Source organism: Doryrhamphus excisus, linkage group LG11, assembly GCF_037039965.1.
Source record: "Doryrhamphus excisus strain RoL-2023G ecotype Guam linkage group LG11, RoL_Dexc_Guam_v1.1, whole genome shotgun sequence".
In the NCBI taxonomy this organism is placed as follows: domain Eukaryota; kingdom Metazoa; phylum Chordata; class Actinopteri; order Syngnathiformes; family Syngnathidae; genus Doryrhamphus; species Doryrhamphus excisus.
The window spans coordinates 18,288,183-18,303,799 of record NC_136367.1 but is presented as its reverse complement, the minus strand read 5'-3'; the positions used below and the strand labels follow the sequence as shown (position 1 = coordinate 18,303,799).

The following is a 15,617-nucleotide window of genomic DNA, read 5'->3' as shown; positions in this document are numbered from 1 at the left end:
AAAACAATCCACAAATGCACACATACTTCGGTGTAGAAATGAGGACAAAAAATGTTGACTTTCTGCCGTGTTTATTAAATACTAAGCATTTCCCCAATTTGAATGTGCTGCTTTCCGAGAGCGGGGGTTAGTTATTTTCTACATGCTGTTTTTAGAGCATGGAAGCCGTAAATACAATTTAACAGAGTGTTTTTCCGCCTCTTGGGCCCATCTAGTGAGGTGCCCTTTACCAAAGCACATAACCTCTATTTCCCGCTGGACAGCTTTGTTTGCACGGGGGCCTCAGGTGTTCGCTGTGAATGTGCAGGGGCTGAATGAAACACCAAGTTAAAAAAAAAAAAAAAAAATCATAAAGTGCGCTTAGCAGCGCTACAAAATGTATTCCTTCGCCAGCAAGCCCACACATCCCTGAAAAAAAATAAAAAATCCAACTCTCTTGAACAAGCATTAGTAAAGCTGTGAGGTCAATCACTAGCTGAGCTTCACTTTCATGACCAACCTCTACGTGTGGGATTGGTGGGTGAGGGCTTTATAAATAGTAAATGGCATGAATGTTTGTGTGTGTTTTAAATGCTACATAAATTAAAACAGTAATTGCTGTGTTTACTTCTAATATGCCCCCTGCCGTTAACACCCTGACACGTCATGGTAATATATTCTCAAATCTAGTCTTCAGTCTTTGAACTAAACCTCTGCTGTTGCCCTTTGAAGGCTTTGCAGAAGAACATCTCAACCTAACATTGAACACACACACACACACACACACACACACACACAGCGGCTATGAAAAACAAACTGTGGGTTATATACTGCATATTTGCATGTGCATCCATGTGAGTGTTCACTTTTGGGGCTGCCGACGAGGAGACGGAGGCAAGTTTTGATTTCCCACAAGCACTTTGTTTGGCATTAAAAAGCATGCATGCTAACAATAATGAGAAGCAGGAGGGAGGCCAGGAAATACAGCTGTTTTCACATCTGGGCCAACTGTTGCTGTGCAAATCGGGTGAAAAACATTCGCCGGAAATGCAGCTGAAACTTGAAGAGGGGAGGAATTGCATTACAGGTGCCATCGTTTAGCATTTTTCAACAATGTTAAAATAAATATCAGCGGCCCCGCAGTGCTGCATTGGAAGCCGTGATACTGGCAATTTGACGGTTTAATAGTGCTGGTGGTAAGCTTTAATGCTAACGAGCTAATTTGAGTGTGTACTATACCTACGGACTATGGAGCACCACCAACTTTGCTCAAATAGTATATATAGTACATAGATTTTTAATTATGCTCTACATTGGGGCTGCACGGTGGTCGAGTGGTTAGCTAGGAGACCTGAGTTCAATTCCACCCTAGGTCATCTCTGTGTGTAGTTCTCCCCGTGCATACGTGGGAATGGTTGTTTGTCTATATGTGCCCTGTGATTGGCTGGCCACCAGTCCAGGGTGTACCCCGCCTCTCGCCCGAAGACAGCTGGGATAGGCTCCAGCACCCCGGCGACCCTCGTGAGGATAAGCGGTAGAAAATGAATGAATGAATGAATTTTCCACATGGGGGCTGCACGGTGGTCTAGTGGTTAGCACGCAGGCCTCACAGCTAGGAGACCCGAGTTCAATCCCACCCTCGGTCATCTCTTTGTGGAGTTTGCATGTTCTCCATGTGCATATGTGAGTTTTCTCCGGATTCCGGTTTCCACATTCCAAAAACATGCTAGGTTAATTGGCGACTCCAAATTGTCCATAGGTATGAATGTGAGTGTGAATGGTTGTTTGTCTATATGTGCCCTGTGATTGGCTGGCCACCAGTCCAGGGTGTACCCCGCCTCTCGTCCAAAGACAGCTGGGATAGGCTCCAGCACCCCGGCGACCCTCGTGAGGATAAGCGGTAGAAAATGAATGAATGAATGAATTTTCCACATGGGGGCTGCACGGTGGTCTAGTGGTTAGCACACAGGCCTCACAGCTAGGAGACCCGAGTTCAATTCCACCCTCGGTCATCTCTTGTGTGGAGTTTGCATGTTCTCCCCTTGCATGCGTGGGTTTTCTCCGGGTACTCCGGTTTCCTCCAAAAACATGCTAGGTTAATTAGCGACTCCAAATTGTCCATAGGCATGAATGTGAGTGTGAATGGTTGTTTGTCTATATGTGCCCTGTGATTGGCTGGCAACCTGCGCACGGTGTACCCCGCTTCTCACCTGAAGACAGCTGGGATAGGCTCCAGCACCCCCGCGACCCTCGTGAGGATAAGTGGTAGAAAATGAATGAATGCTCTACATTGTTAATTTTTCAAAGCAAACTTCTAAAAATTTTAAATTCTAAAAAAATTCGAAAAAATGACAAATGACAAGCGCGCTCTTGCAGTTCAGTCGTTTCGGGAAGTGACTAATAAACAGTTGACTACACGTCATCGAAAAAGCACTGAAAGCTTATCTCGCGCGTAGCAGATGAAAATAATGTTTCCAATATTTCTATTTGCGTATTTACACCAAATCAGTCTGCATGAATACTTTTGTGTATGTGTCACTGCGCTGTTTGCCAAATTGTGAGCTCCATCGCCAAGCCCCCGGGCTTCCAGGACGATGGTGTCGGCTCACCGTTTTCGTAGCCGGATTTCATGCACTATTTCCGGGCTGCTGAAAACCCAGAACCATTCCACACTTCCCCGCTTACCGCGGAACATGGATGGACATGTGGGTGCTGCTCTCTGGTCAAGAGAACCCGGGTGAAGAGGGGTCCGCCATTGCTCCACAAATTCCACTAAAACCAAGCGTACTTTCATTCAGGGCTCTATAACCAAGAATGTGATCATTGATGGCTTCTCTGAAAGTGACGCGGTCCAAAGAACTAGGAAGAACCAGTTTTTCCACCAGGTCTGTGACTGACTCATAGCTAGCATAGCCCCGGGCTTTATTTGTTTTGATGTGTAGCGAAGCCTGCTTTCCACAACATAGTGGTCGTATACACAGAGTACCGTCATCTCGTTATCTGGCGACTTAAAAGCAACCTTTTGAGTCTCTCAAAGGTGGAGCCAACAAAGGAGATGATAGCAGATGGAGATGATAGCTACGTTCCTGAACACATCCCAATAAAGCAAGAAAGACCGTGCTTGTGAAATGAGAGATTTACCTGAGTAGGACCAGTAGGAGTCCCCAGCCGCCCTCCTCTCCCTCATTAGACCGGCGCTCCCATGATGCCTTGCTCCAGCGTGGTGAGGTTGTCCCTCTGACAGCACTGTGAAAAAGGAGACAAGAGTTACATTTCCTACTATTCTATAATAACCTCACAGAGTTGCTATTGAGCAGAGGGAAATTGTCAAATGTTAATGTTCCGCCATGCCGGTGGGTTGTAAATATAACACATTCATGGAATTCTAAAAGCTAGCCATGCTTGGAATTGTATATTACCACATAAGTATCGCATCAGCTGAAAATTGCAACAACTCCCAGCATGGATGTTAACCCCAGAGGGAGATGATGATCAAAATACACTTGAGCAACATCCTACCACGCCATGGTCTTCTCCTGAGGAACACGGAATGCTATAACAAGACACGTGTGCCAGTGGGAAGACAAAAAAAAAAAAAAAAAACCTCTTGCTTTCTTGCTTTCAGTCCAGTAAGCATCGTTTGACACAAAGCCTGAATGGCTGGCAATGATCATCACCATCAAGACCTGCAGAAAACAAGATTTGCCAGCCTGCAGAGCTTGTGATGCGTCGTGCACTCCAACGGTTACCAACAATTACATCCATTTCAGCGGCAGCTGGGCTGGAACTCGGCTGCACCGCTGGTGTGCTGCCACACCATGTCAACTGGAAAATGATGAAATGGAAAACTTCATTCGCTAAAATTCGTGAACCAGGCAACAGCTTTAGCTCAGGGATTTTATTAATTAGACTAAATTCAAGGAGGGGGATTTTCTCATTTGTGTGTGACGTCATTGGCCGTTACTTCGACATTTTTTTTTTTTTACAAATGCTTTTGATCTAAAACTGAGCATGGCTTCCGTTGCCTGCAAACAAAGTTGGACAAACAAGTGCTGCATGAGGCTGGAAATATTGTCTTGATGAAAAATGATATCACAATTCAGTATATATTTTAGCATGGTAAATTACTTCAACCTCCACCGTGATAAGTGGATTCCTGCAAAGTAGCAGTTCTTATTTATAAATCGATTATTTTCATAGTTAAACCTGTTTTATAACACAATTAGAGCCCTCTAGACATGAAATAACACCCCTATAGTCACCTTTACACATGTTCGACACTAGCGCTCAGTGGATTGCGCCACTGAAGCCATAAGGTCTGACTCCAAAACCAAAACAGACTCTAACCAAAGCACTCTAACCAAAGCAAATGTTCCCATAGAAAATAATGTCAATACAATCCATCTGTTTCATAGTTAAACCTGTTTTATAACACAATTAGAGCCCTCTAGACATGAAATAACACCCCTATAGTCACCTTTACACATGTATTACCATATATTGTAGATATAATAATAGAAAATAAGACATAATACAAGACATAATTTGTCTTTTCACAATAGTTTTACACGCTTTAAAATTATTTGTAGTAGCCATTATGATAAATCGATTATTTTCATAGTTAAACCTGTTTTATAACACAATTAGAGCCCTCTAGACATGAAATAACACCCCTATAGTCACCTTTACACATGTATTACCATATATTGTAGATATAATAATAGAAAATAAGACATAATACAGGACATAATTTGTCTTTTCACAATAGTTTTACACGCTTTAAAATGATTTGTAGTAGCCATTATGAGCCAATAACTCCGTCAACTACTTAGCGTTCGATGCTAGCGCTCAGTGGATTGTGCCACTGAAGCCATAAGGTTTGACTCCAAAACCAAAACGGACTCTAACCAAAACACTCTAACCAAAGCAAATGTTCCCATAGAAAATAATGTCAATACAATCCATCTGTTCCAGACAGCAACACATGCTAGCACAAAACACATTTTATAAACAATAATTCTGGTTTTACACACAGAAAATAACAAGCGACTACGCTGTAGCAATATGCAGCCTTTCTGATGCTAATTTGAAGATAAAGGTGATCAGTCATATTAGACTCAAGGTCGTCTTATCGTCGGGTCAATCCACTAAATTAGCATTTAGCATCCTTTGAGACTGTTTGAAATGATTTCCATGAAACTTTGTGAAGATCAGGAGCATGCACCAAGGGGGAAAAATATTTAATTTAGTTTAATGTTTTCAATGTTACTAGTGCTTTGGGAGTATTTATCTATATGGTGCGTTTCCAAAAGCAAATCTCCGTGCACATGCCTTTAATTGCTGTGTGCAAGAAAACAGACATATCAAAATAAGGCCACTGAGAGTTAGGGTCCATGTATGTACTACATCTGCAGCCACTACTAATAATCTTGACTGTTGCTAATCGTTGCATCATTATTAGGGATTAATTAACCAGCACAGCATCCAGCCAGGTCCGCCCTCGTAAGTGTAGTCAGCACATTACCGCCTCCAAAAACACAACAAAAATCGTTCACGAAGACGCTGAGTGCGTTGCAAAAATCGAAGGCATTGTGCTCGGAGGTAAAGTCACGGAGGCCATGATGGAAACGTCATAAATAGCCGCTTTGTGACGGCATCCGTGCATGCTTGCATGCGTGGATTCAAATACCGCGTATGAAATGAAACAGAGAGCGAGGCCTGTGAGCAATATTTGAAGGGCAGGTTGTGAAACAGGAGGGCCGCGCAGGCTTTGATCAAAGAGCATAGGAGACAGCTCCGTGTCAACAGTTTACTCTCATCCATGTCAGCCGTCCCCCGAGGGCGAAGGATTAAAGTCGCAGCATCTCTGATTGAGCCAAGCAGAAAATGCATTCTGTGCAGGAGGAGAGCCTCGCCCTGCACTAAAACCCTCATAGATGCTAAATGAAGGAAACCCATGCAAATTAGGGTTTGACTTACACAGCTACCGTGTCTTTATCTTAGACATTATTTTACTTTTTTTTTTTGTTTTACCCCTGATTATCTCAAGGATGTTAGGCAGGAACAAGCCTTCAAAGGCCGCTGGATCAAAAGAGCATGTAATGTCTGGGCATACAAACTTCTTCCCCACTTTTCATCACCCCGAGGGCAATCTCTTCGCCGCCTCGACCGAGCTATTTGTTCCATAATATCACACTCAACAACAAGCCAAGAACCCCCCCCCGAGACCCTTGGAAAAAACACAACAGCAGCCTAACAACCACCCCAGGAGCGTTTTACCTGCATTAGAAATCAGCAAGACAAGTTCAAATTTCAATTGCATCCATGGCGTTAGCATGAAAATTAAAAATATTACGTTAAATTAACCTAAATCATATTTTATGAAACGATGCATGGTAAAAAAAAATCTGCATTACTTAGGAAAAAGTGAATTCTGGGGGGGAACATTGATGATGTGGACATGAACACACAGGCTTTACCTTTTCTGGGCATTCTAAAGATATAAAAACAGCTAAAAAGGAAACACTTCCAAAAAGCTCCAACAAGGTCATCAACAAACAAAAGGAAAGCAGCAATACGTAGCGTTACCTTTCGCTATGAGCGGGTGTATGCTGAAGCTAATTGCTAGCCGGCTAGCACCTACTGTGGTGAGGTGTCACTACACCAGAAAAGTAGTTCTCGGGTGTAAAAATGTTAATAACATTAACCTCTCTATGAGCTTCAGCCACTGATGGTCCTACATGTTGTTATTCCGCATTCATTTATTCTAGTTTCCTTCTATTCCGCTTCTCTGATTCCCTTAACCGGACTCTTAGTTCCTTGTGTGTCACCGTCTGTGAAGGTTTTCAGTGTCAGGTTCAGCAGATGTCCGTTTTCAGGACTGGGGAACCTCAGGTCCGACAGCAATACCAGCACCACGGGAGAACCGCAAGGAACTGTGCTCTCCCCTGTTCTGTTTCCCCTGTACGGGTCCGACTTTCAATACAACTCTGAGCTCAGCAATGTACGGAAGTTCAGGGATGACACGGACATCGTGGGATCTATCAGGATGGGTAAGAACAGAAAACTGATCAGAAGACTTCATCGACTGGTGCCACCCAAACCATCTAGAAGAGCAGGAAGTGCACTGATGAATGACAATGGACGATGATCTATCCAGCAGATGGAATCGGACTCCCGATCTAGCCTTTAGCCTGGTCATCAGGCCAGCGCTACAACTGTGCTTCTGTCTGTTGTGGCGCCACCTCCATCTGCCTCTAAAACCGGCTAGCGGCAGAACGTACTTCTGCAAGCTGCTCGGTATGTCCGTGGTCTGGAATCATTCCCAAGTTTCGCCATTCTGCCTTCGCCAGATTGTATTCAGTATATGCTATTTAATGACTGCAAAATGGCCGTTACCTGATCTAATATGAGAATCAGTCTGAGTCACATGTAGTCAAACTATGTAGCAAAAATACAGGGAATATCTACACCCAGTTTATTATAACATTCGCTGATTGGACTACTTTGTTGTCTACAGCTGCAACAATTAATCAATGAATCGATCATCAAATTAATCGACAACTATTAGTTATTCGATTTTTTTTTTATTTAAAATGTAAATATCTTAAAATGTATGAGGCTTTTGTAGACCTGTATTGCACATTCCAGTATGTCTTGTTTTACAGTGTTTACTTGTCAAATGAATCCATTAGCATCACAGTAAACAAAGGCTAATGTGTTTAGTTAGTTTGAGGGAGTAGCTGCTGCCAATATGGGTATTTGTCGATTTCGGTAATGAAACCAATATCCAGCATCTGTACAGTGTATGCTTTATTATCACATATTTTGATTTTTTTTTATTTACATTTTTTTTATTTCTATACATTATTGGACCAGAAATCCACAATCCACAAAATCTGCTTGTGAATTTCAGTGGTGCATATTCAGGCAAAATAACAGCGTCATCTGGGAAAAGTGTGTCAGCTACAATTTTGGACAATTCCAAATCATGCAAACTGGAGTAAATGGAAAAAAATTAAAGAAATATGCATGATATAGCGTCTAAATGTAACAAGAAAAGCCTCCAAATAAAACGCTGTTCTGGCTTTGAAGAATAAGCAAAGCTTCTCCATGCTGGCCCAGTCAGACAGTGACAACTTTGGCTTTGCTTTCTGTTGCTGCTGCTGCTGCCGCGGCGTGAAAGTTCACCGCAGCCCCAGAGGCTCACCGTGGGTCCAAGAGCAGGTAAGTCATAGCAGGGCTCAACACTGCACGCTGACTCATTCAATAGGGCAAATAAGAAGGCGTGCTGGGCTAGGAACACATTCACTGATATGATTGAGTTGATACAATGTGCAATAAAAAGGGGCAAAATACTCAAAATAAGAAATCTGGGTTGCGTGCAATATTGTCGTTCAGTACTTTGCTCCACACCAAAAACACTGAGATTTCTGGTCTTGTGAGAACATATACATATACAGTAAAGTCTCGTTATATCGCTATTCTCGGGAGTTGGAAAAAATACCGATATAACCGGACTATCCATATATCCGATCCTGCGCCGAACTGCATTAAAAGTGGGCAATAATGCACTCGACATTGTTCTATACTATAGAACAATGTCGAGCAGCTTGCCTGCAACAGAAGAACCAACTGCGTTTGTGGTTTCTCTCGTGTGTATAGATTCTATACAGGCATGTGTTTGGCCAGCTATGTGGGGCGGGTTGAGCATGACCTGTGAACCTGTGCGGGAATCGGTGTGTGTGCTGCGCTCTGGTGGTGGAAGTGTGAAAAATAAAGTTGACTGGAAGCAGCCGTTCGCTGTGTTCTTTTTTGGTATTGAAATCCTTAAGCAAAGATTGATTTAAGCTGCTTTTGTATCGATATAAGCAGACCAAATTGGCTGGCGGGAGATGAAAAGGGCATCGTAGAAACCGGATTATCATAATAACCGGGTATCGTATGAACGGAACTAATTATATCATAAAAGACTAGAAATTTGCCGGGAAATGAAAATAGTATCGTAATAAGTAGTAATTCGTTATAACCGATATCGATATAACGAGACTTTACTGTATTTAGGACTTGAACCTCTCCGGAGAGGAGTAGGGATATTTTTTTCTAACCTTTTAAGGGAAAACATTACAAATGGACTGAAATCTTGTATCTTAAATTTTACTTAATGGCAATATATACCAACTGGTCCTATTTATAAATGTCCTATTTGAATTCATATAACAGACCCTCCTCACATGATTAGCCACTTCTTCAATGTCTCTCAGTCTCAGTCCCAAGCCCAATAATTATGGCGCCATTATGTTCATTTTGTCTTCTTATGAAAAAGTTCAGTCTAGACATGAAATGACAACCTTTAACGCTCCCAATACAGTCGACATAGTCCTTGAAAATAAGACATAAGTGCCACTTAGCATTGAGCGAGATCCTTGTTTTACTTCCGGTTGCGGTACGTTACTTCCTGATGGGGTGATTGTCTCATCAATGTAACATACATACTACATATTAAATACCATCATAACGTCTTCGAATGCATTTTAACCCGATTTATGCTTGAGAATGCTTCATTTAGGCATTTTCGTTTGTTTGTACGAGAGGCAAAAAGAATAAAAACAGCCACAAGGTGGTTGATGAGAGCTTGGCGAGATCATGTAGACGAAAAAATCTCAGGACAGGAAAGAGGAAGTGAGAGAGAGTGGATTAGTGTAGCCTGCAAAGTAGTATTATTAATATTAATTCATTCATTTTCTACCGCTTATCCGCACAAGGGTCACGGGGGTGCTGGAGCCTATCCCAGCTGTCTTCGGGCGAGAGGCGGGGTACAACCTGGACTGGTGGCCGGCCAATCACAGGTCACATATAGACAAACAACCATTCACACTCACATTCATACCTATGGACAATTTGGAGTCGCTAATTAACCTAGCATGTTTTTGGAATGTGGGAGGAAACCCACACATGCACGGAGAGAACATGCAAACTCCACACGGAGATGCCCGACGGTGGAATCAAACTCGGGTCTCCTCACCACAAGCCAGTTGGGAGGCAGTTTGAGCCACAGCACGCCACTCGGCACCTTATTGGTGACACTAGGCGCCACAGCAAATTGCGTTGGCGCGAACTGGCACCAACTGGACTCTTAGCATTAGCAGTTTTTCTCTATTTCAAACACACAACAAGAGAACGACGTGTGTTCATGTCTCACATAAGGATTGTGGATGATGGAGAAAAATTCCCCCCAAAAAGATCAGTTTTCCTTTAAAGTGACAAATAGCACCACCTTCAATCTGTGTTGTTGTCATTGCTGACAAACTCGTCCAAAAAGTGAACCCAGCAACTGCTTGATGCATTTAAGCTGCCAAAGTCTGCACTTTAGATTTTTGGCACAAATTTGCAAAAAAAAAAAAAAATCATGATGAAGTGATGAGTTTGGCATCGTCTCAGCCTCGCATCATGGTCCTGATGTTATAATTACTCACACAATTTGTGCCCAGAAATAGTCTCAAGCTTGCAAAATGTAAAAATGATGTTGGGCGTCCGGCCCTCATTTGTAACATTCACGTTGGCATGGATTCCCCTCACTGTGTTGCTAATTATTATCGTCATTAACGAAGGTGGCACTCAGGTAGCTGCTTCCAAGGCGGGAGGTTGTAGCGGCTTACGCTAATTAATGCCAAGCCCAAAGTACCACTTGATGACTCGCCAAAAAAAATAAAAAAAAAATCTTCAAAGTGGAATGTGAAACGTGCCAGCAAAGGAATGCATCTGGAGGTCATGTCAACATTGTAGTGCTCACATTCTCCACTCCAAATGGCTGTAGGTTCAGTTTTATGGATTTTTATCAGATGGGGTTCTATTCTTTTTTTTCACCTTGATGTGTTTCCACTGTCATCAGAACAAATACAGCATTTCACAAATAAACCAGGCAGTGAAACTGCACATAAAAACAAGACAAATAACATAATACAATAGATTGTAGCCATTAATCAATGATTAATCGATTATCCAAATAATCGATTAATCATTCGCGACCCTGGTGAGGATAAGCAGTAGAAAATGAATGAATGAATGATTAATCGATTAATCGATTAATCATTCATTCATTCCTTTTCTACCGCTTATCAATTATCAATGATTAATCGATAATCCAATTAATCGATTAATCATTCATTCATTCATTTTCTACCGCTTATCCTCACGAGGGTCGCGGGGGTGCTGGAGCCTATCCCAGCTGTCTTCAGGCGAGAGGCGTGGTACACCCTGGACTGGTGGCCAGCCAATCACAGGGCACATATAGACAAACAACCATTCACACTCACATTCATACCTATGGACAATTTGGAGTGGTCAATTAACCTAGCATGTTTTTGGAATACCCAGAGAAAACCCATGCATGCACAGGGAAAACATGCAAACTCCCCACAGAGATGGCCGAGGGTGGAATTGAACCCTGGTCTCCTAGCCGCCGTGCCGCCCCTCGATTAATCATTTCATTAAAAAATGTACTGTCCATATCCTGATTTCAGCCTCTCCAATGTGACTAGTTGAAAGCAGACTATGGCTGTGTTCGAAACCGCATACTAACTACGACATCGCCCCCTCCGTGGTAGAAAATGAATGAATGAATATTAGGACCAATTACGTGGGCCCCCGGGCTACACTTTGGATACCCCAGATTGAGGATATAGGTCAAAGGTCGTGAACCAGCCAAACCATTAAAATAAAAAGTGCAGGATAACATGGTCCATCCATCCATCCATCCATTTCCTCCGCTTATCCGGGTCCGGGTCGCGGGGGCAGCAGTCTTAGTAGGGAAGCCCAGACTTCCCGGTCCCCGGCCACCTCCTCCAGGTCGAGGTGAGTCCGACTATGTCTAGTCGAAATATCTCAACCTCTCGCACAAGTTCAGGTTCCTTCCCCACCAGAGAAGTGACATGGAAAACATGGTGACTTTTTCTATTACATTTGTATGGCAGTCAGGGTTCAAACGTTACTTCCTTCCATAAGATTCTGTCGGGCCGTTGTTGATGATACGCTAAAGTTGTCCTATCTGAGTTGACACGTCTCTGTGTATAAATTGTGAGCAATTAAAGCAAGTACAGGATATGTCATTTTTGGAAGTAAATTGCCTCCACTGGGCTCTAAGGGTCGAGGGCAAAACCTGTAATGTACGGCGCGTTTCACCTTGGAGGTGGCGGCATGACCGGAATAGCTTCTCGCAACCATTACGCCGTGATGTCATCTGCTATTATAATGAGAAATCTGACAGTGTTTCTCTGCGCTGAATGAAAAAATTAAAAAGACATGTTCCCTGACATGATTTCACCTTGTAAGGTGAACAACCTTCGCTTTCAAAAGGTGAAAATTAACACTGCAATTTTATCAAGATGGTGTGAGCATTTGCCCCCTGCATATACGTACGTCGGAAAAGTGCGATGTGTCAGACGTAACAGCTGGATCAAATGCAACATTTCCACGCATGTCAATCAGTCTTTGGCGTTCCTGCCCAGCAGCCTGCTTGACATTCATCAGCAGGCTTCACTTTGGACACTTTGACTGAAAGGGAAGCAAACCTCATTCCTCTTCCAACCATTTCCTTAAATTAGAGGCTGGGAAAAGGCCTACCATTAAATTGACTAATTAGACGGGGAAAAAAAAACAGTCCTATTATTTTGTGTGAATTTGCTACAAACAGAAGTGAGCTGGGAGAGGGGGGGTGCTTTCACAGTGTGTAATGGCTCCCGATTGAAATTGCTTTGCATATGAAGAATTAAAAACAAAAAAAAAACGAAAAATGGTGCACACAGAGAGACAGCTGCTGTCTGTACAATCTCATCAGCAACACATCCAGGCAACTGTCAAATGACATCTGCTTCTCTTGAGTTGGGGAATCGCTCACATGCACGCAACTTCTTGACAAATGCTAATCGCAGGTTTATTTTCTTTCCCTTCACTTTCCCTTTGGATTTCCTCAAGCCTTGTATTATATTTTTTAAATATCTATAATAACTATTAAAAAAAATAAAATAACTATAATGAAGTATATCATAGAATTACTATCATCAAAATGATTAGGGATTGAATGAATACATAGAAATATTTTACTGTGTGTGTCATCTCAAAAATCTAAGAACCCATCAAATTAAATATTTAAAAATGTGTTGCCATTCGTCTGCAATTTGATGTAATGATGCAAACAAATGCAACAGGAAAAGGTTCAAGAGTGTGAACACTTAGTGGATTTTTAGTGGTGCTGTCAAATGATGATGAGATGTATCAGTTTTTAAATTAATTACCGTATTTTCAAGACTATAAGTCATGCGACTTATAGTCCGGAAAATACGGTAACCATGATTAATCATGACATCCGGCCCACCAAGTGTTTGAATACCGCCCATATTTCATTTAAACTCAACATACAACCTGGCATCATGGCTTGAGCCAACCTTTTGATGGTTTTATCAATTTCGTTTGAATTTGATGTGGTCTGTTATTTACAAAGTGCTCCTGAAAAAAGGGACACAATAATAATAATTTTATTATTAATAATAATAATAATTATGCATATCAATTATTATAGTATAATAATAATTTATTATTATAAATAATATATTGTTATATTAACAATTTATTATATACATATTTAAATATAATAATAGTATTAATAATTATTATTAATATACTTATCAATTATTATTATATTACAATAATAATTTATTGTTATAAATAATATATTATTATAATAATAATTTATTATTATTATATAAAATATTTAAATATAAAATAATAATAGACTTATCAATTATTATTATATTATAATAATAATTTATTGTTATAAATAATATATTATTATAATAATAATTTATTATTATTATATAAAATATTTAAATATAAAATAATAATAGACATTTGCATGACACGTTTACAGATAAAATAATACCAGGTGGACTGTTATGTGTAAAATATATAGTCTGCCCCCCCCACCCCCCCTCAATTTTGTTAAATAAATGCGGCCCGCGAGTCAAACAGTTTGCCCACCCCTGCTCTACGAGCACCTCTCAGTTAAAAAAATGTACGTTTCTCATTCCTGATACGGGCGGCTCTACATCCCCGGAAGTGTTCAAGTCACACCAGAGACCCCCACCGACACGAGAAGTTGCCATGATCAGCCAAAGATCCGACGCAGGGAGACTAGCCTTAGGGGGCCGGGACGTCAAGCTCAGAAATAATAAAACAACTATTCAAATCCCAATGCAGATAATTCGGCCTACACAGCTAAAAGCAAACACGCAGGTTCAGCAAAGAGTACACAAGAAGCCCTTGGGCCAAAGAAATGTAGCCGTATTACAGCACAATTAAGTCCTGTAGTCTGGTGTTAAAAGCGGGTCCTCGAGGGGCGGCAGAAAAATCCAATAGTTAATTTAGAAATTTACCGTCACATTTACTTTGACAACTTGTCATGATTATTATTATTTTTTTATTTTTTACAAGTCAAAGACCCGCCTGCCTTTTTATTCACATGTTAATTGACAGGTAGCGCAAACATTGTGCTGAAATGTTTGCCTCAACGCCAGGTTGGCTGCTGGGAAACTGAAAGGCAACTTCCTGGAGAGACATTCAGACGTGATGTAGAAATAGTCAAGCGCCAGAAAGAGCTGCACCCACTTCAAAAACACACACACAAACACGCAAACACACACCCAAAAGGTACACACACACACACACACCCTTGTGGGCATTGTGTGTATTCCGGCCTTGGACCACCATGCAAAGAAAAAAAACAATTTAGCTTGAGATTCATCAGGGGAACTTGAAGAACAAAGCAAGCAAAATAGGAGGAAGGGCAAAGAAGGCAAACTCATCTTGCTCATTAGGCTGCACTTCCACTGCAGTCTGTTTGGGTGAAAATGTGGATAAGGCCTTCTCATTAAAATCTCATCTGAGCCTGTCACCATCTTGCAACCTGACAACAGCATGGAAACACTTGCAAGGTGTATTTTTGGACACATGTCAGAAGACCATGTACTCGGATCCGTGCATAATTAACAATGCTATCGTGAAGCGGGGGGGGGGGGGGGACACTGACTGTAATGGAGCGGTACATTGCCACAGTATGTGAGTGAAGACATCCACAGCCTGGAATTATTGTTGTGTCTTCATATTGAAAATATGTAACTTGCAATGAAAGCGCCGGTCCTTCACCACTTCCTGGTTCAAATATCGCTCCCTCAATCTATCGCAATTTTTCCATAATTAATTAATCAATGATCGCTGTCACATGGTTCCACTGGCATCCACTGTCTGGAACAGAGTGAGCTTTATGAAGTGTGGCGTTGTCCTGTTGAAGAAACTAATCATTACCACACAGACAAGGGCCTTAAGAAATTAGGGATGCCCCCTGCAACATCTCCGCATAGCAGACTACCGTTTGACGCCCCTGCACAACCTGCTCCATTGTTCCGTTGAAGCATGACGATGATGGAAAATATCTCAAGTGGCATCTCCTTTTCATGCCAGGAACATTGGAGAGGACCTATGATGCTCATTATGTGCCCCTAGCATTGTGGACTCCTATAGAGCAGCTACACACAATAACCAGCACAGAAAGCTGTCGAGATCTTCCAGAATCTGCACCTATTCCA

The 15,617-nt window shown here is 41.7% G+C and overlaps 1 protein-coding gene across 1 annotated transcript in view; it reads right to left on the bottom strand.

Annotated features, from left to right (window-relative positions):
- The window catches only part of ca16b (carbonic anhydrase XVI b), a 134,348-nt gene that overhangs the window by 94,659 nt on the left and 24,072 nt on the right, over positions 1 to 15,617 (bottom strand). The window contains exon 2 of the mRNA XM_058090998.2: positions 3,121 to 3,225. Within this exon, the coding sequence (XP_057946981.2) occupies positions 3,121 to 3,225 (105 nt within the window). The remainder of the gene's footprint in view (positions 1 to 3,120; positions 3,226 to 15,617) is intronic.